This window comes from Centropristis striata, chromosome 12 (assembly GCF_030273125.1).
Source record: "Centropristis striata isolate RG_2023a ecotype Rhode Island chromosome 12, C.striata_1.0, whole genome shotgun sequence".
In the NCBI taxonomy this organism is placed as follows: domain Eukaryota; kingdom Metazoa; phylum Chordata; class Actinopteri; order Perciformes; family Serranidae; genus Centropristis; species Centropristis striata.
This window is the reverse complement of record NC_081528.1, coordinates 31,759,672-31,784,339: the sequence shown is the minus strand read 5'-3', so window position 1 is coordinate 31,784,339 and position 24,668 is coordinate 31,759,672. Positions and strand designations below refer to the sequence as shown.

General features: G+C 40.4%; 1 protein-coding gene across 3 annotated transcripts in view; it reads right to left on the bottom strand.

Moving 5' to 3' along the window:
• The window catches only part of mid2 (midline 2), a 185,084-nt gene that overhangs the window by 67,209 nt on the left and 93,207 nt on the right, over window positions 1–24,668 (bottom strand). For all 3 annotated transcript variants that reach the window (XM_059345636.1, XM_059345635.1, XM_059345637.1), the window contains one exon: window positions 22,333–23,216. In XM_059345636.1, coding sequence (XP_059201619.1) covers window positions 22,333–23,160 — 828 coding nt within the window. In that variant the 5' untranslated portion in view covers window positions 23,161–23,216. The remainder of the gene's footprint in view (window positions 1–22,332; window positions 23,217–24,668) is intronic.

Genomic DNA, 24,668 nt, shown 5'->3' with positions numbered 1-24,668 from the left:
TATTAAAGCTCAGCTCCTGTATGCAATCCTCATCTGTTCATTGATTTGTGAATCCCACAGAAGCCAGACAAGTAGTTTATTATACGCAGGCATGAGTGGATCTCTAAAACAGTTTCATCATCTCTGTTGTACACTGTGCAGCTCATAACAAATCCTTGTTGTTCACGTCCAGTCTTATCCATTGCAGATAACATCGTCAGGTTGGTGCTACTAGCTGTGGGTTGGGAAGAGATAGATAAAGAATATTCCTATCCTCCAGACTCGAGGTGTAACCAACCACTGTGACTCCTGACTACAGACATTATCATCACGGTGCCTCGGCATGGCTGCTTTGTGGAGATAGTAGAGAATATAGCAGAGTGGCAACTGGCTTCTGAATACAACATCAATATTTAGAGTAATTTATGGATTGGATAAGGTTATGTGCAATATTGACAGTGAAATCCAGAGAAACAGGGAGTTCAGCTTTGTAGCTATAACCTAAATCAGCTATGGCAAAGGCCGTCTAGATAAATGTGTTTCTGCTAATCTGTTCCTGACATCTGATGTGCACAGCCTGAAGCCCTGGAAAGGGGCCCTGCATGTCCAGGTGTGATTTGTTGCTTGGTATGCTCAATCCACAGATAACTGTCCAAACAATGTTGAATCAAATCAAGATAGAGGCACAATGTGGCAGACCTGAGCCGAGCAGATAATACCCGATCTGTATCCATACTCAAAGGCAACACCTCGGTACACCTGATAACATCTGGACTGTGACAGATGTGAACAAAACACACAGAGAGACAGAAACTGATCCAACTCTGGGGTAAAACTACAAATGAGTGACTTTTTTTTCAAAATGTTGGAGAATTCCTTTAATAGGTGCAAAAGGGCTACAGCAGTGTGTTTCACGTCTCAACGTGTTTGTGGCTTTGATGGGCAGAAAAGTGTCCTTATCAGCAGGGAGGCTGCCCTTCAGTCAGATAATCAGGTTAAATCTCTGGAGTCAATGAGCGTCTCAGCTGAAGTGTCCTTCAGCAGCGAAGTGAACTCCTGCTGCCTCAGAAAACACCAAGCTGACCTTAACCTCTGACCTCTCTGTGAGACACGGCAGTAAATGTCCTGTGGAGTTTTTTTTTATCTTCTTTTCCTTCTTTCTTTTCTTTCGGGCTGTCTTTCTCTCCAAAAAGAATGTCTTTTTGACATTTTTGCAATGTCAGGCAAGTTGCTTATATACATGGTTGCCCATAAAGTTGGAATAATTTTGTTTTCAGACACAATCCTCTGTTCATTTTCATTGATTCATTGATTGAGATTGATTAATATAGTTTTGAGATGATATACACTTTATCTGTCAAGAATAAATCACATTATAACAATCATTTCATGGAAAGTGGTGAAAAAAATATTTTATTCCAACTTGAGAGTGACTGTGTAGTAACATAAGTAAGTGTTTTTTCACCTGTTTGTTAACACTAACTGTGTCATGTGCTCAATGAGTGTATCTAACAAATAGAGCATGGAGAAAGAGCAGACTAATGACAGACCAATAAACGAAGAAAAATCTAATTAAGGCTGAGAAATGTAACTTGTTTAACAAATAAAATAATCAGTACTTCTCAAAGAAACATCAGTGCTGCTAATGTCACTTCTGTTACTGCTAATATACAGCTTTAATATCATTAGTTTGTACACACTCAGGGGAATTCACACTGGATGCCACGGGTGTTTTACTGCTACTACACAAACACAAAACTATCTGTCACTTGATAAAAACAGCAGCTGTCCACAAAATACAGTAGCAACTGACTCAAATCCAACAAATTAGCCAAAAAACTCTTTAAATTCTCCTTAAATTTGAGAAAACGTTTTCTATAAATGTGCACCGTCACGATAAAAATAAACATATAAATAGTCATGCACTGTGGATATTTTGGGAATAGTTGCCATGTGTGACAGTAAGGACACGGCCCAGCCTGTTAGCTTGGATTTCCATGGCTTGTTACTAACCACCTGTCCTCTACGCTCACCTCCCACGGCACCGGCTCTAAATGGCAGCTGCAGCATGATGGGCTTCACAGTCCCCTTCTCCTTGGGATTTTGTTGCCATTGCAAATGGATTTTATATTCACAAATTAATTTAGCCAAAATGCCCTGCTTAGCTCAGGCATGAAAAACCAGATGAGGTGAAGAAACTGAAAAAGAGACAGAGCAAGAAAGAAATAGAGAAAGAAAAAGAAAGAGAGAGAGCCACATAGACAGGCAGCACACAGCCACATTTCATTGGGTGTAATACAATTATCTAGCTGCCGGCTCGTTGGTATATTCATATGACACGGTTATTCATTTTGCCTTATTTTCTAAAATGCAATAACAGAGAGAGCAGTGTTTTGGGTCTGAGTCATTCTGACTGATGGGAACCCAGAGGCTGTTGCTTGGCTCTGTGTTCCTTAAAACCTCTGACTCATTGCTACAATGAAAAACGATCAACAAAATACCAAAGTCGTCTTAGCAAAGAAAATGCTATGAATTCAAACCATTTCGTTCCCAGAGGAGTGGACATAAAAAGAACGACTTTCACTTAGTTCAGGAATCTTGAACTGTGCACACACAGTCCAATCAAATGAGACAAATATCACCAACCAGAGGAATTTAGTGGAGAAGAAGAGTCTATTTTATTTGTCTGTGACATTAATTTACAGCAGATTAACTGTGTGATTGGTACAGAAGTGAAGAAAGATTGTATTTCAGCGAAGGCGCAGCACCCACAGGTGGTCACCGAGACGTGCCGTGTGAACGATCACAAACATAACCGCGTAATGAGAACCGCAGCTGACACACAGAAACAAACGGCGGCTGCAGAAAATGTTTGCCAAAGAAAGAAAAAACAGGCGACCTGATTGGTTAGCCGGGTGCCGAGAGTGCAGAAAATCCCAAGATGAGGCAGGAAGGCTTTGTGTGTTTTGTATTAGTAAATAATACGGATGCGTGCACAAGCATAAAACTACCTCATGTTGGTTTTCACTCACTGGAACCAGAGATTTCAGAGGCAATTTCATATCAGCTTTGCGATTCAACACTGGTTCCATGAATCTCATTCTGACATCTTTTACTTTAATAACTACAATCAGGAAGCGCTTCTGATTAAGCACTATAATCCTACGTGTTTTTAACTGCGCCCAACGTTGTGATAAAAGGTACCACAGAGGTGTGATAAGCAAGGACGCCAGTGCGGCTGGTTAACTGATTAAAAAAGAATGCTTTGCTGAAACCCAAGGTGTTGCTTTCAATAAACCTTTCTCTAAGCCTTTAAGCATCAAGACATCCACAAAAAGTAAGAAAGAGATGTGCAGATTTCAGAGGAGTATAATTTATCTTCTTATAAAGGTGGTACAAATCAAATGTTAAAAACTGACCTGATAGAGGCACAGTGATCCAAAAATTAAATGTATACGTTTAGAATTAAAATGTCTAAAAACCACTGGGTGTATGTTATATATTTTGTTCAGTTGTTTAGTCACATTATCCCTAATTTTTCCAATAATTTTCAAACCCAGAAAAATCTGTAATCAAAGACACACTATGTTTCATGTAATTATTTGCTGTTGTCTTATTTTGTGTGAATGCTTCAGTGCCAGAAGCTTTCCAAACTGACTTTTTATCTTGTTTCAAGCCACATTATTATGATGCACTTCTTAGATCTTGTTCATTTTTAACCTTTTAACCTGATGAAGGATTTCAGGCATTACACTTTTGGATCTTAAGTTTTCAGGAAAAGAAGCTGATCAAACGTTAGACGCCTCTTTGCTAACAGGCCAAACAACATTGGAGAAACACTGATTTTAAGGTGAAACTGCTTAATTAAGTTTTTCTTACGGGTTTTTATCACCAGGTCTTTAATAACCAGGTTATTATAGAGAGCAGGTGACCTCTGTGGATAATTCAGCTACTTGTTAAAACCTCTTGAACAATGATTATTATTGTTATTGTTTGATTCATAGTTGCAGAAAATTACAATTTGCAAAAAAATTGCACGTTTATTCTAATAGGCTTTTACTTTTAATGTATCTATGTTAACTTTCACTATCTCTTAGTTGATAATTCAACATACAATTATTAAAATAAATGGTGCCATAAACAATATTTGAGACATTGTCATACTTAGGGAAGACAGAGCTGAAATATAATACAACTGTAAATACACCAAATTTGTCATTACATTTTTCACACACTAAACAGAACTTAGGTTAACATCTGGCATAGTTTTTTTTTTGTTTTTTTTTACACCTACATGTTAAATTGCTGTCTCTCATTGCATCCTTTTAGTAAAGAAAACATTACTGAAAGCCACTGGGAAAGACTGATAGAGAACAGTTGGTGCTGTACTCCCTTAAGAAACTGAGATTCAGAGCGGTTTGCCTGTGAAAACGCAATGAATAACTGAAATGACAGTTGTGAAGTTTTCATCATGGCCCCACAGCTTTGAGAGTCCTTGACGGTGTTTTACTATATCACTCGTGGCAAAGTGACACACCAGATAATCTCACTGCCGACACATGGACCACAGCACATTTGCGCTTGTGGAAAATTCATGTGCACTTCACAAACACTGGATATGCAGGGCTTTCTGGTTGAGTTGATACACCTCAAACCCATTTTCCCCTTCTGAAGCAAGGGCTGCCAGGAGGAGGCAAGTGATTCAGGCAGAAGAAGTGATTTCCTAGGAATGATATCACTATCATAATCATCATCATCATCATCCTCTTCTTCATTGTTATCCGTCTTTCTGTGCACCTGGATGCAAGCATCAACATATACACTAAAAGCTCCTTTCTTCCAATTATAACATAATGCAAGGTACTGAGCACAAAAAACAGATATTTCAGGCACAACTAATTAAATTTCTACATTAGCAAATAGTGTTTCATTTCAAGAAAATATGCTTATTCACCTTCTCGCAGTGAGTTAGTCTAGAAATCAATACCAAGTTTGTACAATACTCCTGGAGCCAGGACTCTCTTAGCCTAGCTCAGCATAAAGACAGGAAAAAGGAGGAAACTGCTAGCCTGGCTCTGTCCAAAGGCTACAATTTTTTGCCAAACAGCATATATTAACCTTCTGAAATCCACACCCTGCTGTCGGGTTTCAAAACAAATGGCAGAAAGTACACCATTTATCATATCAAACTGAGAAATTATAGTCAGATTTTCATATTTCTGACAGTCCTGAACAAATCATGCAGTGAATAATTTTGTCAGTCAACACAACCTGATCTAAAGATAGTGATATTTCATCAAAATCACTTTATTCTATTTTTGACAATAATATAAAATCCAAACAGGATTCCAAACAGGACCAGGTTCAAAACAATTTGAACCTGATCCTGTAAAAAAACATTATATTCTGCACTCCTCAGCTCAACTGGGAAGCAATACTGGTGTTATACTGCAGAAAAGACATTTTGAGTTAACCTTAGTTCGAGCCATAACTGTGCAGTTTCCAAAGAGCTGCAGGACTTATATATATTGCATTGAAAAGGAGGCCACAGTGAGTAAAATGTGAGAGGAAGGAAAAGCTGTTCAGTGCAACACGATCCCCCCTTTTGTATGGATAAAAAAATAACACAACATGTTAATTGATTTAGAGGTAGTTTTTAGTATGCATTAGGATTTTGTTACTTTTGGACGGACCCAGGCTAGCTGTTTCCCCCTGCTTCCAGTTGTTATGCTAAGCTACGCTAACTAGCATCCAGACATGAGAGTGGTACTGTCTTCTCATCTAACTCCCAGTGAGAAAGTTAAACATGTCAAACTACTGCTTTAAACAGGCTTTCTGTACAATCTGAACTTCATCTATTTACCATTTCCTGTTAACTGTGTTGACAGCTGAAACCTCACCTGTGGCTTTGCCAGAGGCAGGTCGGCTAGAAGCACGGTCTTGTCATTTAAACCTCGCGTGATGATGAGTGAAACACACTGAATGCAGAACATCATGAAATCCCCATAGCCTCTCCTTCTCTCTCTCCCGCCCACATTATTTGCTCTTTTGCTTCTCTGCCACTTCTGATCTCTCATCCTCGCTGTTCTACAATGTCAGCTGTCGCACTCTCCTAATTTCTTCCTCAAACCTGACCTTCATCATCTTGTCCTCCACATCCTCATTCAGCCGTTTTTTAACCATAAGAGATAAAATAACTGTGAGTTCTGTCTGCCCCTCAGTTGGGATTTAACAATTTATTCATCCAGGTGCCAGAAGAAACCATTTCAAATAAGAGCTCAACAGGAAATGACATGTTTTATCTGATCTTTAATTCTTCAAAATGAATCTTTTTCTCTTTCTGGACTGTTTTTGTCATCACGAAGCCTGACGCCGATGTACATGTCATCTTTATAAATGTTCATGCACCGAACAGGAACAATAATCCGGTGTGACTGACACTTTCCGAGCTAAAATTTCTACACTTGTCAGCTTCTCGTAAAACCTCTGGAGGAGTTCATCTGAGCTCATGAACTACAGAAAATGGGGGTTTGGCTCTGCGAGAGAGTGATAAGGTTATGAGCAACACAGTTAGTCGATTTCTTTTGAGGTGAGAGGGTTCAGAGGCATCGAACGCCTCGTTTCTCAAAGCACATGGGACTCACGCAACCAGCAGCAGAAGGGTATACACACTCACATACCCATGCATGTATTAAAAAACACACAGAGGAGAAACATTGTGACGTGTGTCGAAATTTAACCTGAGGTGCTGCCGCATGCTCAAGGGCATCCTGATGCAAAATGTGTATTATTACTGACGCATGATTTGTGGGAGGAAAGAAGGCACAGAAGCCTCTGACGTAAAGCAGCTGTGAAGCTACTTTTACTGCAGACTCAAATTTGGCTTTCAAAAAAACTTCCTCTCTAAGACTTTTGCTTATCTCGACAGATCTCAGCACGGTTTTAACTCAATCTGCCATAAATAAATTCCACTTCCCTGCCTCTCGGATTAAAACCCATGCTTTTGCACAAACCTGTTTTTTTTTTCCTCCTGCAGTTAATATCCATGTGACTTATTGAATGGGTTCCCTGAGCTCTGTACTGCTGGGGGTAAATGTTTGAAATTTACTTGCAGTACATAAAGGGCAAGTGGAAAAAAACAGCACATTTGGAGTTATAAAGAGGAACGGCAGCTTTATGTTTGCTGCTGTTTCAGAGGTATTGAATGTGATAGTAGATAATGCCAACCAGAGACTTGTTTGAGAAAAAACTGAGAGATTTCCACCACAAAGTGTTTTATCTTGCCCGTCACAGAAGTGTGACCCCCTACTGAGCCCTGCAGGCATTCAAATGTAGAACAGAAAAAAAGACCTCATCTTCTCGAGCTGCAGCAGGCAACATGCACACAACGAATCAGACAAACACACAATAACAAGAAGTCAAAGGCTGCACACACTCCCCGCCTCCGTGTCACACACAGTGGCAGTGGTCAGTGACAAGACAGAGCGACTCCATTAGTATCAAAGTGGACCTGTCCACCCTAACAGATGGCTTTGCTTCCTCCAAGGTGGGCGAAGTGATTTACTCTATGGCTACTATACTTTGCCTTATCTAATTGGACTGAGCGTGGTAAGGAAGCAGACCACTAAATCATGTCACTATCATGTATTTATAGATGAGGTCATGTAACTCTAGTGCTGATGGCAGCTACATAACATCTATATATGACACCTGTTACCATGCCAGCTGCTGGCAGGATGCCTAAAAAATGAGATGGACTCTGCAGCACGAAGAACAGAAAAAGAGGAAGTGATAGAATGTGAGAGACAATGACAACAGGAAGAAAAAATGTGATTATCATTGCACATGTAAATATGACATCCTCAGATATATTGCTTTGACTCAGACTGTGACATGTTACTACCGATTCACATGCTGAGGATCACAGCTCTGGCTCACTTAAGGAAATGAAAAATCTTAAGGGATGACAGGCCATGTGCAGATCACATAACCCGCGCTGTGGCTCAGCTTCTCTGCTATGCATCCCTGATTTGACCGGACACCGGAGTTATAGTGCAGGGAACCACTCTGGACAGGATCAGAGATGGGAAGACACATTCCCTGCGTTCCTGTGATGCTGCGTGGTTGGCCTTCCTGGCGTCAATATCTAGAACAGACATTCCTCTCGGTACGACTCCCCGGGGAGCTGCGCTTCCCGTGTGTAACCAGAGTTAAACAGAAACTTCCAGGGATGCTCTTGCAGATCAGTGACATAAAAACAGGAAGGGTGGAGTTCAGTATTTGGTGCTTTTTATACTAAAAACTTACATTTCTCAACTCAGAAATCAATTTATATTGAATGGTTATGTCCACTTGTGATATGTCTCTAACAATCGTATTTCACCTATTTGAAACAAAGCTTAGACTGATGAAGTAAATGTCTCAGGATCATTTAGTACGTCAGGAAGTTAGTTCTTAGGGCACACCTACTATACAACCTCTACCTCAACCGAGACGGCTTGGCAAAAAAACTACTTGGTTAGGTTAAGCAAAATATTGTTGTTTGGATTTTTTAAAAAGTATGTTACACTGTATCCTAGGGGGTGTGTTGTGTAGAAAAGTGGGAGTGTCATGTATCCTTGACTGATGTTTGACCTTTCTCAAATCTCTATTGGTGGACACATTGCTTCTGTCACAGTATATACTGTCATACCGCCCAACCATGATACCTAATCAGACTAAAGCAGCTACCTGCAGAACTTGAGAAATAAAACCACACAGACATTTTCACCCTGATATCTTCTCATTGAGGTTGCGTTATTTGGATTATAGGACAATGAAGGACTAAGTAATAAAAAAGGAGGGAAAAAACAGTAATTGCATTACCTTGATGGCTTTTACGAGCACTGTTAGCTGCAGTATTCCAAAGGGAAATCTCTGAAGAGGTGTTCAGAGCTACAGCCAGAGCCACCAGACACAGAGACGGTGTGTGTGTGTGTGTGTGTGTCTGTGTGAGTGGTTAATTTCTTTAAAACTAACAATTCAATGCAATGCAACAGGGAAAGCCCATTTTTGAGGCCAGAGCTGTGATCTGCATCTCTGGTGTGTGCACATGTATGTTTTTGACTGTTTCATGCATGTTTCAAGCCATCTTTATGGCATGGATTTGATAAGAATATACCAATGTTGTTTCCATCTCTGTACTGTATGCATGACCTCAGATGTACACATGGCTGTGTGCTTCTCTGCGGAGCTTTAGAGGACAGGGTGCCGGCTGCTGCTGTCACCACCATGTTGGCCAGAAAGGATGGGTGATGTGTCCTTTTTTAGAAGCCATAAAAGAAGGCCAGCATGCTATTAAGCATGCATCAGCCCCTCCATCGGCTTTAAGAGGGGGACGACGGTGCAGAGTACCGTTAACCTGTGTTCTTAATGTCTCTGTCACATAAAATGAGTTCTTGAAAGTCCATTCATGATCATATTGTCCTGCTGCTCCTCCCCTTTCGACACCTGTGACAGAAACCTGTCAAACATTTTGCAGACCTTAATAACTTGTATACCTTAGACCAGACCTGGGCATTAGGCAGCTTGGGGGCCACATCTGGCCCGTTGGCTGTCCTTGTCCGGCCTGTTTAAGGTTAACCCGAAATTAGAAATCAATACAACCGCAGTGCTTTTATTTTGAGGGTGATAAGCGCATGTGCGTGCATGCGTATGCACCTGCACAGAAATGGGTTCCACAAAAAACACTAAGTGACCCTGTTACCTTCACTGTAAAAAAAGATAAACAATAGCTACTCAATAAAATTGAGACAACGGATTGCATGCAATATTATTTATTAAATCTAACTACGTTACACGTTGAGTTAATAACAACTTAACAGGAAGTGCCTGTCAATTAAAAACGGACTCATTCTATTGTGTTGGAGTCATTCAAAATTCTCTTGATTTAGAATTAAAGATTATATTTAATGTGATCAAAATAAGTAGATTCTATCTCAAACATTTTTATATTAAAGTTACTTAAACAACTGCCTCAAAATCAAGGATGCATTTATATTTAATACATTTTATCATATATATTAAGTAAAATGAAATGACTACAGAATAATTTATTACAGTGTTGTCAAACACATGTATTGCTTTATTTTTAAAGTTAATAAATTGCTGATTTACTGCATAACATACATCTATATTGTTTATGGTTTTAATATCGTGTTTAAAAAAATGGAAAAGTGAGATAATGATTGGAGTTTTTACATTTTTTTACTGCTATATTTAGGTTACCCCACATTAACATAGTCATAACATGTATTCTTAAGCAACTCAAAACCATTTAATTTACTGCATTTTATAAAGCGATTAAATTAATTTTGAGCAGAATTTAGCTCAGAGTTTTGGTCTGGCCCTCCAGAATCCTGCAGTATCTCACGTGGCCCCTTGGGGAAATAATTGCCCACTCCAGCCTTAGACTGACACTGCTGGATGTCTGTTGCCCCTCACGGGCTCACTTGTGTCCAAGAGTTTGTAAAGCATACATGAACTGCTGAATGCAGGGAAGCAGGCTGTTTTTTTAATGTTTAATCTAAACACATAGCCATTTTGTACTGCATGCCAAAAACAATAGCTGCATTTTTTTGGACGGATTGACTTTTATTTTCTGGTTGAGCTCCGATATTGGAACATAATAATCATGGTAGATGAGTAATTACTTAGAAATGGAAAGACGTTCAGGAAATAAACTTTCCAATGTGTCTCCTGTGTCTTAAATTAACACATAACAATGCAAGGAATAGAAGTATTTAAAGTACACGCCAATGCAGAATGTATTAAAAACTTACACTGCTCAAACATCAGCACTGACACAAAATATCCAGAAGCAAAATGTTGCAGGCGATGGCTTATTTAAGATCTGCCAATCTTATATGCAGCACTTCTTAGCTGTCACAGTGTGAGACAAAAGTTTTCACCTTTGTGTGTGTGTTTGTGTTTTCAGTGTGAATGTTTTAGGAAGCAAGAGATTCATGGGAATGGAATGAAGAACATTTCTGTCCAAGGCAGCTGTGTCTCTATGAGACAGAGTGAGATGCTTGAGAACAGTGTGGGAGAATGAGCCAGCCAAAACAATACACACATGCTTGGAAATCCATTTGTAGGACTTCACGACAAAGAAGGAGTGTGATGAAGGATGGGCATAACTACATAGATGAGAAAAGACAACGAAATGATGGCTATCCTCAAAATTTCAATGAATATCATAAACTCTCTAAAATTACTGTTTTTCATCACATCTGAATATCTAGTACTGAACTTGAACTTTAAACAGTAGGAAAACTTTGTTGGCCACTTCTTTTCCATTTCACTTTTTTATCCATTTGTCTGCTGCTGTAATACAAATGGAAGTAAATCAAATTATGAAATAATGACTGCCCATGGAGGGACCAATTTGGGGAACAGTTGGGACTTTTTCAAAGGAATTCACCAGTTTACCTGCCAGTAATTCTTTTTGATCAACTCTTGTCCCATATTTCACTTTCCTCTCTCTTAACCCTTGTGATTTTCAACTAAGCCAACTGATTCCTGACTAACGGGGCTTCACAGAGAAGTAATTATTTGCTGTTACTGTAATGGGATTGCTTAAGCTGTCTTCTTGCTGCTTCAATAACATGAAAGCCAAAAACATAACTCAATTTATGAGACAATGTTCAAGCAAGTGTGACTGTAAGCACAAAGACAAGACTGGTTCCTCAGTAGCGTTAAGGAGCTGTGTGTGTAATGGCCGACATCCAGTTTTGGTTATTTGCCGCTCTTAACACCCAGTGTCATTGAGTTCCTCAGCTCTCTGCTGAAAGGGAAATGATGCGTTTTACATTTCAAGCAGTTGCAACAGTGAAGCTGCTAAAAAGGAAACCAGCTATCCTCAAGCCAAAACTGAAGTGGACAGAGCCACTGCCGTCCAAAAAATGAAAAGCTCTCTATAACGAGAATGAACGATGAGAAGTGACCATCACCAAGTGGTGAAAAATCTTTCCAAGATCAGAGGCAGTGATGCAAAGGAGGCTCATTTTGCCTCCAGGCTGCATTGTCGAGTCAGTTCACTGAATTCAAAACAGCAAGAAAACCAAAGAGAGGATAATGGTCTAAGTTGATGCACATTTTTTTAAAGAGGTTTAATTGGTAATGTAGAATCAGCTAAAAACACAACACTGATATGATATAAAGTTGTTTTTTCAGACATGTAGCCAGTGTTCTTTTGGTGAGTGGTAGCTTAATGTACCACAACATCAGTTTGTATCTAATGAACATTAACTAGGGGCCAAATCACAGACTGATACCATACTATCATGACAGGTGGCCCACAGTATCACAGTATCACCACACAGTGATTCTGCAATATGCACTGCAAGACAATCGTCTACGACACATCGCAATATCTGTGGAAATAAAGAAAAAAATACACCCAAAAAAGGCAAAAAGCAGAGAATGCATATATATAACTGCACTGAACTGTGGTGGTAGTTTCAGACAATAATGATAACTGATGTTAAACAAAAACAAAATAGAATTAGAAAAGAAAGGAAAATGTAGTAAACAACAGAATTCGTGTATCATTCCTTCTTTCCATTTTAAATTGGCAATCAAAAATCAAATAATGAAAAATTGACTGGTTATTTTTGTTATTTGTTTTTTATTATAACACAAAAAACAAAAAAATACTTGTTTTCTCACATTTTAATATTGGGCTCAGATTCAAAATATGAAATGGAAAAACGGGCACCAGGAATTAATTTGATTTTAATATTTAAATTGGTCGGGTTTACGTGACCTGGAAGTTTGACTGCGGTCAAGTGAGACGTCATTCGCTTCTCCGTAGTCAAACCAGCCGTCACTATATAATGTAGTGACCCGTATTGTGTTATTTATGGTAAATTCATTGAAACAGTTTTCAGAATAAAGTGTAACACAACCAGGCCAAATACCTGATAAATATGGAAAGAAGATTAATTGCATGATATTCACAGAACTGTGGATTTAAAAAAATAAATAAAATGCATTTGGATAGACAGTACAGTAAACTATTTTCCTTTTCGTATTTTTGATCTGAGCCTGATTTTTTTTGAATCTTTAAACTTCAAAATTGGAAATTGGAAACGATGAATGTGAACTAGTTAATTTTAATATGTGTGAACTGAGCTTGAGCTAGTGTGATATGTGAGGTAATGTGAGGTATGAACTTGCACAACACTGTTGTTAGCAAACAGTGGTGTATTTATGCATTCTGTAAAGACGGGGCATTGTCAGCAGTTTTGATTGCTTTTAGCTCTGTTTTGGTCTCCACCAACTCCTAAAGGGGATCTGTGACTCATTAGCTGTTAAATGTTCCACTTTGTCTACCAGCAATTGCGAGCTTGCTGCTGGTGAGGCAGCATGCAGTGAGTCAGAACGTTTCGGGCTATGAGTGAGAAAGACAAAGATGAGAGCCATGAGAGTGAATCAAAACAAGTTGGTGGCCTCAAACAAAAAAATAAAAATAGAGCTGAGGAGAACTGCAGAGTCGGGTGATAATTATCGGTGGATTTGCAGCTTTAAGTGACATCTTTCACTTTATGCATAGAAACTGCATCTGTTGTTAACATAAATATATTTGGAAAGCAGCTTTGAAGGCAGATTTAAAAGTAAATCATATTTAGTTATACAACAAAGCACAAAATGACATGAAAAGAATCATTATTTTTATTTAACTGACTCAGTTTTTATGGACTGAATATCCAGTAAAATAACTTGAAATTAATTCTTAAACATTTAGATAATATAGATGATTCAATGCCGAAAACTATTATTAACCTATGATTACTGTTCCCTGGGTGCAGCTTCAGAATACCAACTACTGAGATATTTTAAGTTTGGGGATGAATCAGAGGTCCCTGCTGTCCTCCAGGCCAGTGAAGACGTGCTGTTCATCTCACACTGGTGTCGTTAGTTCAAACTAAGTGTCTTCCCAGTGGCGACACACTGTTCCTGCCTGGCAGCCACACAGCAGGACACATAAGTCATCACACACATCAGCACACAGGGAGGGAGTGTGTGTACGGACATCAAAACATTCCATAAAGGAGAAAACAAACAAATGCTCAATGTGCCTTCAGCTGTTGTGCATATACATGCACACATACATACTTCTATGTGTGTGTGTGTGTGTGTGTGTGTGTGTGTGTGAGAGAGAGAGAAATGTAGAAGTTTAATGCTGACTGACTCAGTATAAATATTCCTGTTATGCTTCATTGTCTCATCCACTGTCCCTGAACCGCAAACCAAAACAGCTTCTGTGACACTGTGATTTATCCTTTTGACAAAAAAAAAAATCTCTGGTATTAAAATTTGTGGATTTTATCAAGCCTTGACATTTTTTAAAAAATCCCCCAGATACACTGTAATGTAATTTTTAAATCAAGTAATGCTCATAGACTGCATGTGTCATCATTTTCCTTAAACAGAGCCCCTCCCTCGCCCTCATATAAATGTGATCTGTGCCAGGGATTGTTGCAGATTAATACAAGAGAGTGCTTACTCATCAGATATTACAGGGAAATAATGTGGCACTATATGAAGGGTTGGAATCTAAATGCTCAGACCCAGTGGAAAATAGCATCAGTATAGCACGATGAGTTTCCACTGTTGATTAATGTGTAAATCCTCTTATGTTGTGATGTGTAGCTGCCAGCCACTACTGTAAAAAAAAAACTGTTATAACACACATTTTAAGAACAGTAACAACAGACGTTCAACTCATTCTGGCACAAACAAATGCATCGTAAATGTATGTTTGTATGGTAGATGCCACAGAAATCCAAAAGTTGTACCAGCTGCTTAGTAAAAATGATTTTCCTTGAGTGTCAGAAGAGTCAGAGGCTCAGCTAAGCTTTGCTATGTTGTCAGCTTCTTACAGCTTTACGCTAAAATACACACAGCACAAGTCTTCAAGTGCCTGCATTTCCAGTTTTAAGCCTTGTAGAAAATTTAAAAAAAAAGAGGTGGCAAAGACGGCAGATGAAAAGAAAGACAGGGAAGAAAATATAGCAGGGTTCAACCAGCTTGGATTATGAGGGCACATGTTGGGATGCAGGCTGAGGCTGATGATCTTAAATATTTTGTGCTGATAGTCAGTGTTTCTAAACTTAACTATTTTCATACTAAAAAAAAATTATCCAAGTTTACCATGAAATGTTATCCTTGGGAGCGTGAAAAATCCCCTAAAACAAGATTTTAGTCCATGGGACACAAAAACGAAAAATAAATTCTTTAAAGGGATAGTTTGGATTGGCTGAAGTGAGGTTATAGGAGGTACTTATGTATAGTAAAAAGTATTACCTACAGTAGGCCTATAGATGGCAGCTGGCACGCCCCCCAGTTTAGAGAAGCAGGCAGGAGTACCGACACGGAAAGTAAGTAATATAAGCCACCTAAAAAAAGAAAAGTAAAGAAACTCCTTTGTTCTGCTAGTCAAAATGACAGCCTCAGATCGCCCCACGCAAATCTAAACAGGGCTCTCTGATGGAAAGGTAAAGCTTTGGAAATATTCCATACAGCATATACATAAACTGACATTGATTTAAAGTTTTTTTTTTAGGTTGGAAGTTTTTAAGGTGGCTAAAACATGTTTTGCTGCACCCGTCCACAGCAGGTAATACACTGACTATGCATAGGTTCCTCATACAATCCCATTCTATCCAAACGATGCCTTTAAAGCTGGCAGACAGACTTTTAAATAAACAAGCTATTTAAAATAAATGTTATTTAGTGAGTGAATTATTTAGCATAAGTTGTGGATAAAATTGAAAACTTGAACTGATCATGAACCTCAGTTTGAAACATGATGAACAGCTCTGATCTGCAGATGTACGCCTGAGGAGTGTCCTCAGAGTGCACTATCTATTTCAGTGGATCACATGGACCATCCTATAGCAGTGAATCAGTATCAGACTATAGCTGCCTGAACTGAATATGACAAAGATCCAGCTCCACAAGTGAACCTTCCACTCTTTTTATGGAAGAAAAGTGAGGGGAGGCCTCAATGGATAATGGATAAATGGGAATGGATAAATTTGTACATCACTCTCAAACATACACACACAACTCAGGGAAGAGTAATGTCAGTTATATCCCTCCTTCTGCATTGCATTGTATCACTGCTGACACCAAAGCTCTTAAAAGCTTTCCACTTTCTTTCTGCATAAATTGTGCATATACATAATGCAGTGCCTGGGAGTGATTTGATAAGCTTTTTTTTTCTTCATGACCCACTAAATTTTATGATGGGCTGGCGTGACATATTTTCACAACACATGCATGATGCATTGACAGTAGTGAAGTATAGGCAGTTGCTCGTGCACAAACAGACAAATTCGCGCACATGGGGATGTTAATGCACGTAGGCGCACACGGACACTAAAAGCTTTCTACTACATCCTTGGTGGTTCCGTCAGCATGACTAAGTGTGCTCCATCTCACACTGTTCTCCAGGTAGAGCCATGATTTCCCCTGGCATCTCACACTCAGCTCCCAATCACTCCACACATGTCAGGGCTAATAGCATCTGCTTCCACACACATGCACATGCACACACACCTGTAAATACCACACACGGGCACACATAATTTTTGTAGGCAATCATATACCCTCCTACACACAAACACACCGGAGGGCTGTGAGTCTCCCTCTCACTAGTGATATGCTGCTGCAGCAGCAGCGTTTGTGGGTTTGTGGGCGACTGCGGGGGGGAGAGGAGTGGTGTTACCTAAAAGAAAGCAGACTGGCCAGGGGCCAAATAAAGGAGAGAGAGGGAGAGAGAAACAAAGTGGCAGAAAGCAGGTGGGGAGGATGATGTTTATGTGGCTGCATGCATAACAGAGAAAGTGAAGAAATGTAGTGACAGAGTGATAGGAGAGCAGCAGAGAGAGTCTGTGCATGAGGAGGAAAGCAAGGCTGCTGTGCATGAGGAATTGGCTGAGTACTTGCCATTGCAGCCTTTTAATTTCCTCTTCATAACTGTCAGAGTTAAGGATACAATCAGATTAGGTGAGCTGAACTCTTTTTTTGCACATTTGCCTGTATCTGCATGTGTGTGAACAGTCAGAAAGCACATCTGAGTGTGGATGTGATTTAATGCACATGAATTTGTACGTGTACGCTCATGCACACATGCACAAGCTCGCCTCTGGATTTAGCAAAGCAAATGGGTGTAAATACAGCAAGAGTGGAGTCAGCAGCAGGCATGATGCACACATTGCACAGAAAAAGAGTTAGACAGTGCCTTAAGGAGCTTAGATGGGGAAAAAGTGGAAGATATGAAGGGCGAGGGGGGGGGGGTGAAGGAAGAAAACGGTGGGGATAAAGGGAAAGAAGCAGAGCTGGAGGGGCTGAAAGAAATGAAGAGAGGGGAGAGCTAGAGAGCAAAGGGCGGTAGAGGAGAGGAGGGGGGTGTCAGTATGCTATGACTTGCCTCTTCCAAAACAGGAATTAATCCAATAATCGCTTGGAAATGTTTTGCATACTTCTTCATTCTTCTCATGTACATAACAGACTATCATCTGGTACAAGCATGCGTGAGACCTGTCAGGACCTCCGAGACGCACACACATGTGCCGACAAATCCTGCTGTAGGGCGAGAGCACGTGTGACGCCACAGAGACTTCCAGAGTCTTTAAGTTTATCTGCTGCTTATTTCAAGTGCAGCTCTGAGTGTCACAAATGTCAGCAGCTCTGCTATAGGCTTTGCTGCCATGTCAGCTCATTAGCACTCGATGCTAAAGCACACACACTTCAAACCCTCAAGAGCCTCAGAGTCAGTAAATTAACTGCCAGTAATGGAGGAGAGAAGAGAAAGACTTCTTATCCTTGTGATGTGATCCATTTATCATCGTTTGTCCTTCTCCTTTAGTCTTTGTCCACTTTCTTCCTCATCTCGCTGTCTTTTTCTTCTCTCAGCTTCTCCCTTACCACTTATTTTTTATTCATGTGTCTCTCTTTAATCAATCAACCAAAGACTACTGTGTGTTCTTTAGGTGCTGGGGGGCTACATAAAGACTATACTACTCACAACAGAGCAGATGGAAAGAAATCCTTGCCACACACATAGTAGAATAATGAAAATACAAGGGGAAAATATAAAAAAAATATTAAATAAAAAAAGAAGTATAATAATACTAATAAATATACATTGAAATGTATAATAATAATGTACTAAGCTGTGAGATGTCCATATCTTTCACCTCAACTAATTTATTATTAATAGAAAAATAAAACATTTTATAAAAACGCTTTCTTGCCTGGAGTTAGATGAGAAAATATCTCTATGAAGCTGGAGCCTGCCGCAGATTAGCTTAGCTTAGCATAAGGCACAACATCGGCCTACCAGTACATGAAAAGCTCTCTGATTAACACTTGATATCTAATTTGTTTCATCTGAACACAAACTGAAGTTGGGGAATTGTGCAGGACTATATTTTGGCCAGGAGCAGCAACTTTCTGGTCTCACTGTCTGCTAACTTCTTCCAGCCAAGAAAAAAAGTCTAAATGCTAAGCTAAGCTAACACACTGCTGGCTCCAGCTACAGCTTCCGTTCAGACATCAGAGCGATCTTTTCCTCCGGCTCTTGGCTGGAATAAGAGTGCTTCCTTAAAAGCTCTTTAACACACAGATGCCAACGTAAATGGAAACACAAAGTGACTGCTTCTGAAAGGGAACAAACATCTCAGTTACAATCTTCCTGGATTGGAAATTGGATTTCTTGCCTTTGTCTTAATTATTCAGGCAGCAACTACATACACTTTTCCCACTGCTTTACCATACCTAGCAATTTATTGAGTGCTTTTGCAAATCATCTGCTTTGCATCATTAATACATGCAAATTAATTGTGGCAAAACTGTGTTATGGCAATATTCTGCTCATTTTTATACTATATGTTCTCATCATTGCATGTGGGAAGTAAGTTGGAGAAAACCAACTTACATGGAGTATAAAGTATACAAAATAAGTTTGACTATGTAATTATATCGTATGGACTACTACCAGAAAAATGTTTTATTGTAATGTATATCATTATCAAGGTATGCAGTAACTAATATCCGGATAAAAGATGTTGTCCTCCCAGTATTACACATGTAAGACTAAAATCCTTGCTGAGAGCATACGACACACTCCAGCTTCTAAATTTTGTCTACCCCTCCCCTGATAGGGGATGTGAGGCTGCCACAAAATTACACTCTAATGAGCCGCATAGACTTCCAAAGCAGCAGGTGATGAGACATTCATCGCTACAACAGAATGTATCTTAGCTGGAAGTGGTTTCAGTGAATCTGAAAACAAATAAAAAAAATCTAAAGTGTTGTGCCTTTAAGCTGCAGTCTTTTAAGAATATCAAAGTAAAACACTATTACCAAGGTCTGCCAATTATAAGACACAAATGTCGTTGCATCTGAGCAAAGAGCTCCGCTTAGCAACTGCCTGGGGAATTAACTCTCTCCCCTGCAGTCTCAGCTGTGGCACATTCTGTCTTTTACAGCGCCGGCACTTGTTGGCGCTTTCTCTCCTGAAATATCCACCCTCCTCGCCCCAAGGGAAGCTTACCTTTCCCTTAATGTGTGGGAAATCATTTAGTGACAGAGTAGCTCCCAGCGTACACAGCAGACAGAGGAGGTGATGTGAAGGGTAATCTAGAGGTCAAAGATCAAATGGAGTGAGGCAGGGGTCAAACAGAGGCGACGGAGTGCAATTATTTTGTGGAATTGACAAGTGGCCAATTAGGGGAGCTGATTGGGGCTCTGCAGGACACGAGTCACTAACAAGCTTAGTTACATATGACTGCAAACACAGCCAATAGTGCTTCAATGAGTATTTGTCTTAAAAAAACAGAGGAAACTGAGAATTCAGTGGAAAACACACACCCCTTTTTGACCTACATCTTCCATGATTAGCCATGCACAAATAGGACTTCCTCTCCTTCGCTCTGCCATGAGTGAGAAGAAGATTATAAGTTAGCTGCCACTGCCACTGGTGAGCTGAGCTGGAGCTCGGACTGGGGCTGGTCTCCTCCCAGATTTGGGGTAGATTGGGGATTTCAAAGTCAAGCAAGTTCAAAGCCTTGGCTAGGGAACGTTCAAAAGAACCACAGCCAAGTGGAGAGGAAAGGAGGGGGAGAGCTAGCTAGCTACTTACAGTAAACTCTCCCACAGTCGGAAGAGAAAGTGGTGGCAGAAAGGAGGGGGGTGTAAAATAATAAGTCTTAAAGCTAGTGAAATAAACTCCAGCGGGTTAAGTCGCCGAGAGGTGCTGAGCAGGTGGAATTTTGCTGACATGTTGGTGCAACACTGAAAGCGAGAGCCAAAATTTTGATAGCGTAAATCATCAATAATACAGAGTGAGGGGTTGCATTTTTCACTGAATCACATGATGAGATGGATTTTTGTTGTACATGATGATGTTAACAACGTCTCGGGGAACAAATTCTCTCACCCACACTTTTGTGATGTAGCTTGTGTGACAAAAAGCCTAAATGTGAAACCATTAAAATGTACTTTCTTTGTGAAAAACAACAAACATGCATCTTTCTACAAAGAAAGCACCAAAAACTGCAAATGTAGTCCTTACTCAGGTATTTATTTTGTCTCTGTGCGCTATAAAATGTTATTCAGTTGATGCTATGGCAACAAACTTGCACCCTGGGGACAGAAAACATCAATGGCATTTTGTTAATCTTCAAGACTTTGGAGATTTATAGTTAAGTACAGCAACTCATGCCTTCAATGAGGAGAATTACTTTTTAAAAGTAGATAATCTACACAACACAATATCCTACGTAGTGCTTTTTTTTTTTTTTACACAGTGCAGCTGTAACTTTCAACTCACTCAACTCACTCTTTCACTCATTCAATCCTCAGACAGTATGGTAAAGTTATATCTACCAGACTACAGGGCAAATACCAGACGCTGGGCCCAATTCATGTCTGGACAACATCTGAATATCACGATCTATATACCTAGATTATGATACTACTGCTTTATGTTTTAGTTCAGCTGTCTGTGGAGACACAAATTATTTGTTATTTTTCTAAACAAAGCAAATTTGTGCTGCATTTCTGTGTTGTCAGATTAATCGGACAAATGAGTTCCGCCTCGGAAAATGACCATGAACACCCCCACATGTCAGAACAACAACTCTGAAAGTTGGTGGTGGTGTTCAAATGCTCTGACCAATAAACATTTTTTTTTGTTGTCTGTTTTTTTGTAGCTTGTGAACACATTGAAGATGGAAGAATGACTTCCAAACTCAAGGAAATGGGATCATCTTAGGGTCATGTGAATGCATCATTGGCCTTGGCAGAGGTATGTGCTCTCTGTGTGCTGTTCTAGTAAGGATGCTCATTCACAGGGTAAGCATTTCAGGGCCATCACCAGAGAACAGTAACTACAGTAACTCTTGTATGTCAGTATACAACGGATAAGCACACATCCCTATATGGTGCTGTGAGAGTTGAATGTTATTCACAGAAGCAATCCCAAAATGATTAACCAGCTAAAATATACAATTAATTTGACTCATACTAGTGCAAAATAAGCTAAACTGCAAGCTTCTGACATAATGTTTCATTTTGAAAAACAAGGGTGCATAAAGAGGCATGTAAATACACCAAAGACAGACACACTTGTGGTAAAAGTTTTAAGGCCAGCTGATGTGGCCGGCTGCTTTAGGTCTTTAGTGGTGGAATTAGCTCCAGCTTGTGCCTCTCTCTGTTGTTTTTCACCCTGATTCAGCAGTCCTGGACTTTACGCAGAGCCTCTGAAAGCTCAGTGACCACAGGGAATGCCAGCTCATCGACTATGATAATGACGGCCTCCCTATTGCTCTCCGTCTCTCTGCCCTTCTCACCAGCACACCATCCCAATTGTTTCTCTCCCTCTTTCTGTTTGCCATCTGTCTTTCTGTCCTTCTTGCTCAACAAAGGCTGGTGTGAGTGTGTGTGATGCAATTGTGGCAGCGCTGAAAGTTCACAGTCAACAGAAATGCACAGAATGAACATCCCCAAGGTAGGAATGGATGGATTAAAGATTTTGCTGTTCGGCAAACTGCAAACAAAGATATCATACTGAATGTTGCAGGCTATAAATGAGAACGTCTGTGTGAGAATGGGAATAAGCTTCAAAGCTGGAGAGTAAATCATCAGTCGTTTTCAATCAGGTCTTGTTCCCGATGGTGACTTACCTTGCTTCAGTGACACAGAAGTCAAACAACAGAAAAAAGGAGCAATACACAGAAATAGTTGCTGATATGACATTATCGCATGCTTTGTAAACTGAAAAGGACAAGGGGGACGTACCTTGAGCTTATCAAAGCGTTCAGTCAGCGAGGACACCTGGTGCTCTCGGTGGCGCCCAACCAGCTTGCAGAGGGCACAAATGAGCTGGTCGTCCACCAGGCAGTACATGTTGACCTTCTCGTTCTCGTGCTCCAGGCAGGTCAGGCCGCGGATGTGAGTGTCCGGCACCGGCTCCACAAGGCGGTGGCTGGTGAACGGCTTCTTGTTCGGGTGCGTCGCGCGGAGGCATCGGTCGCAGTACGACACCTCGCACGTGACGCACGTCTTGACGGCCTCACGCGGCGGATCCTGCTCACAGAACTGGCAGCTGATGCGCGGATCCATTTTAGCAACAACAGCCGGGCTGTGGTTGGCGTTGGTGTGGTTGGCGTGATTGGTGTGGTTGGCGTGCGGGTGGGAGTGGCTGGAAGTGGCCGGGCTGCCGCGGGCGCTGCTTCCACTAGTGCCACCACCACCACCGCCGCCAATTGTTCCAGCTATTGTACCGCTAATGGTAGCGGTGTAGGGCCGCTGCGGCTGCAGGCGCCGGCTCTCGGTGGGGGAATTGGGGCCGCTAAGGGAGGCCTTTTGAAAGCGGTCAATGATGTTCTGCAGCGTCACATTGCGCTTAAGGCCCTCCAGGCCGCGGTGATTCAGCGTGATGACGTAACGACAAGTGGGGCACTGAAAGGCCGATATGGACTCGAGGGGCTTGCTGGTGGAGCAGTGAGACACCAGGATGCGGTGGGCGCAGTTAAAGCACAGGCTGTGGGCACAGGGCAAGAGAAGGGGGTCTTCAAACAACTCCAGGCAGATCGGGCAGGTCAGCTCAGACTCCAGTGTTTCCATCTTCAGTTGAACCAATCTAGAGGTGACATCAAATCCCACGGAAGCTGGCCAATCACCTGGATGAAGAAGAAGAGGAGTATTAACACTCACATTACAAAGACCTCTAATACAGTACCACCTTCACTGCACTTTTGATCTTTGTGTTTTTTATTGAATAGAGCAGCAGAAAATGTACACAACTCATCAATCTGCCAATTTAACCCATTTTAACTGAATTAGTCACAAGATACTGGCTCCAGATTCAGCAGAAACATCATTAACGCACACATATTTTTGCACCTTAATACAAGACTTAAAACTATATAGGATTGAACTTTGGAGTTAGACCATTAAACAGTTTTTCTCCTTTAAGTATCTTTACCACTAACATTCACACATTAACTTATAACGTTTGCTGAAGCTAACGTTTACTAGTTTCAGCTGTCATAGCAACGGAAGATTATAATGTCTGAAGTAATTGAGGTAATTCTGGGTCATTTTATGAGCCTAGAAATAAACCTATACTGAATAGAGCAACAGAAAATGTCGACAGCTTATCAATCTGCCAATTCACCCATTTCTGATTTTAACTGATACTGGCTCCAGGAAAGACAGATAGGCCTGTGCAGATTCAGCAGAAACATCACTAACGCACATATATTCTTGCACTTTAATAAATCAGCAGCTCAGCTTGCACTACTCCATGGACTTCCATGTTGCAGCCTTTAACAAGCGGTTCCTCCTGCAGAGCTGTATCAGAAGAAGAGGGATGGCTGCACGAACAGGGAGGAAAAAGGTAAAGGTTAACTGAATGGAAGGGAAGAAGTGAAAATCAATGTGAAGAGATTAGTAGAGAAAGGGAGAGACAGATCAGCAGGAGGAGAAGACAGAAGAGAAAGGGGAACTTGTAAAACAGAGGACCTCTCTGTTTCTGCTGAACTGACACTTAACCTTTCATCTTTCAAATCCTTATTAATTCTCATACATTTTATTTCTATATGCGCTGTTTCTCCTACCATTTACTTGCCCCCCTGAGAGAGGGAAATAAAACATTTTATTTACCTAATTTACATGCACTCAGTGTTTCTAGGGCTGTACCACCAACGTTGACATGTATTCTAAATCAACATTCGTAGTTACTGCTGATGTAAACTGAATATTTCCTACAGCATCAACTTCACGTTAAACACATTTAACTGGTGAAATAAGAGTCGACGTTTATTGTGAAGCAGCCAAAGTGTTTCTCATTTAGATTGACACTGATGGCAATCATTCGTAAAAAATGAGTCAAAAAAACAACATTTTCAGCATTTTTGGACAGCAGATTGGTTTAAAATATTGCAGAAAGTGATGAATTTAGTGATGATGAAATTAGGAGCAGCCACAGTGAACAGTTGGATGAAGAACTGCAGGCCACGGGCTGCACATCCAACTTCTCTGCGAGGTAACCAACTGCTTTCATTTACACTTTTAGTGGACTCATGCTGTGTGTATATGAGAACGATGGAAAATGCAAATGATTGTCTGAC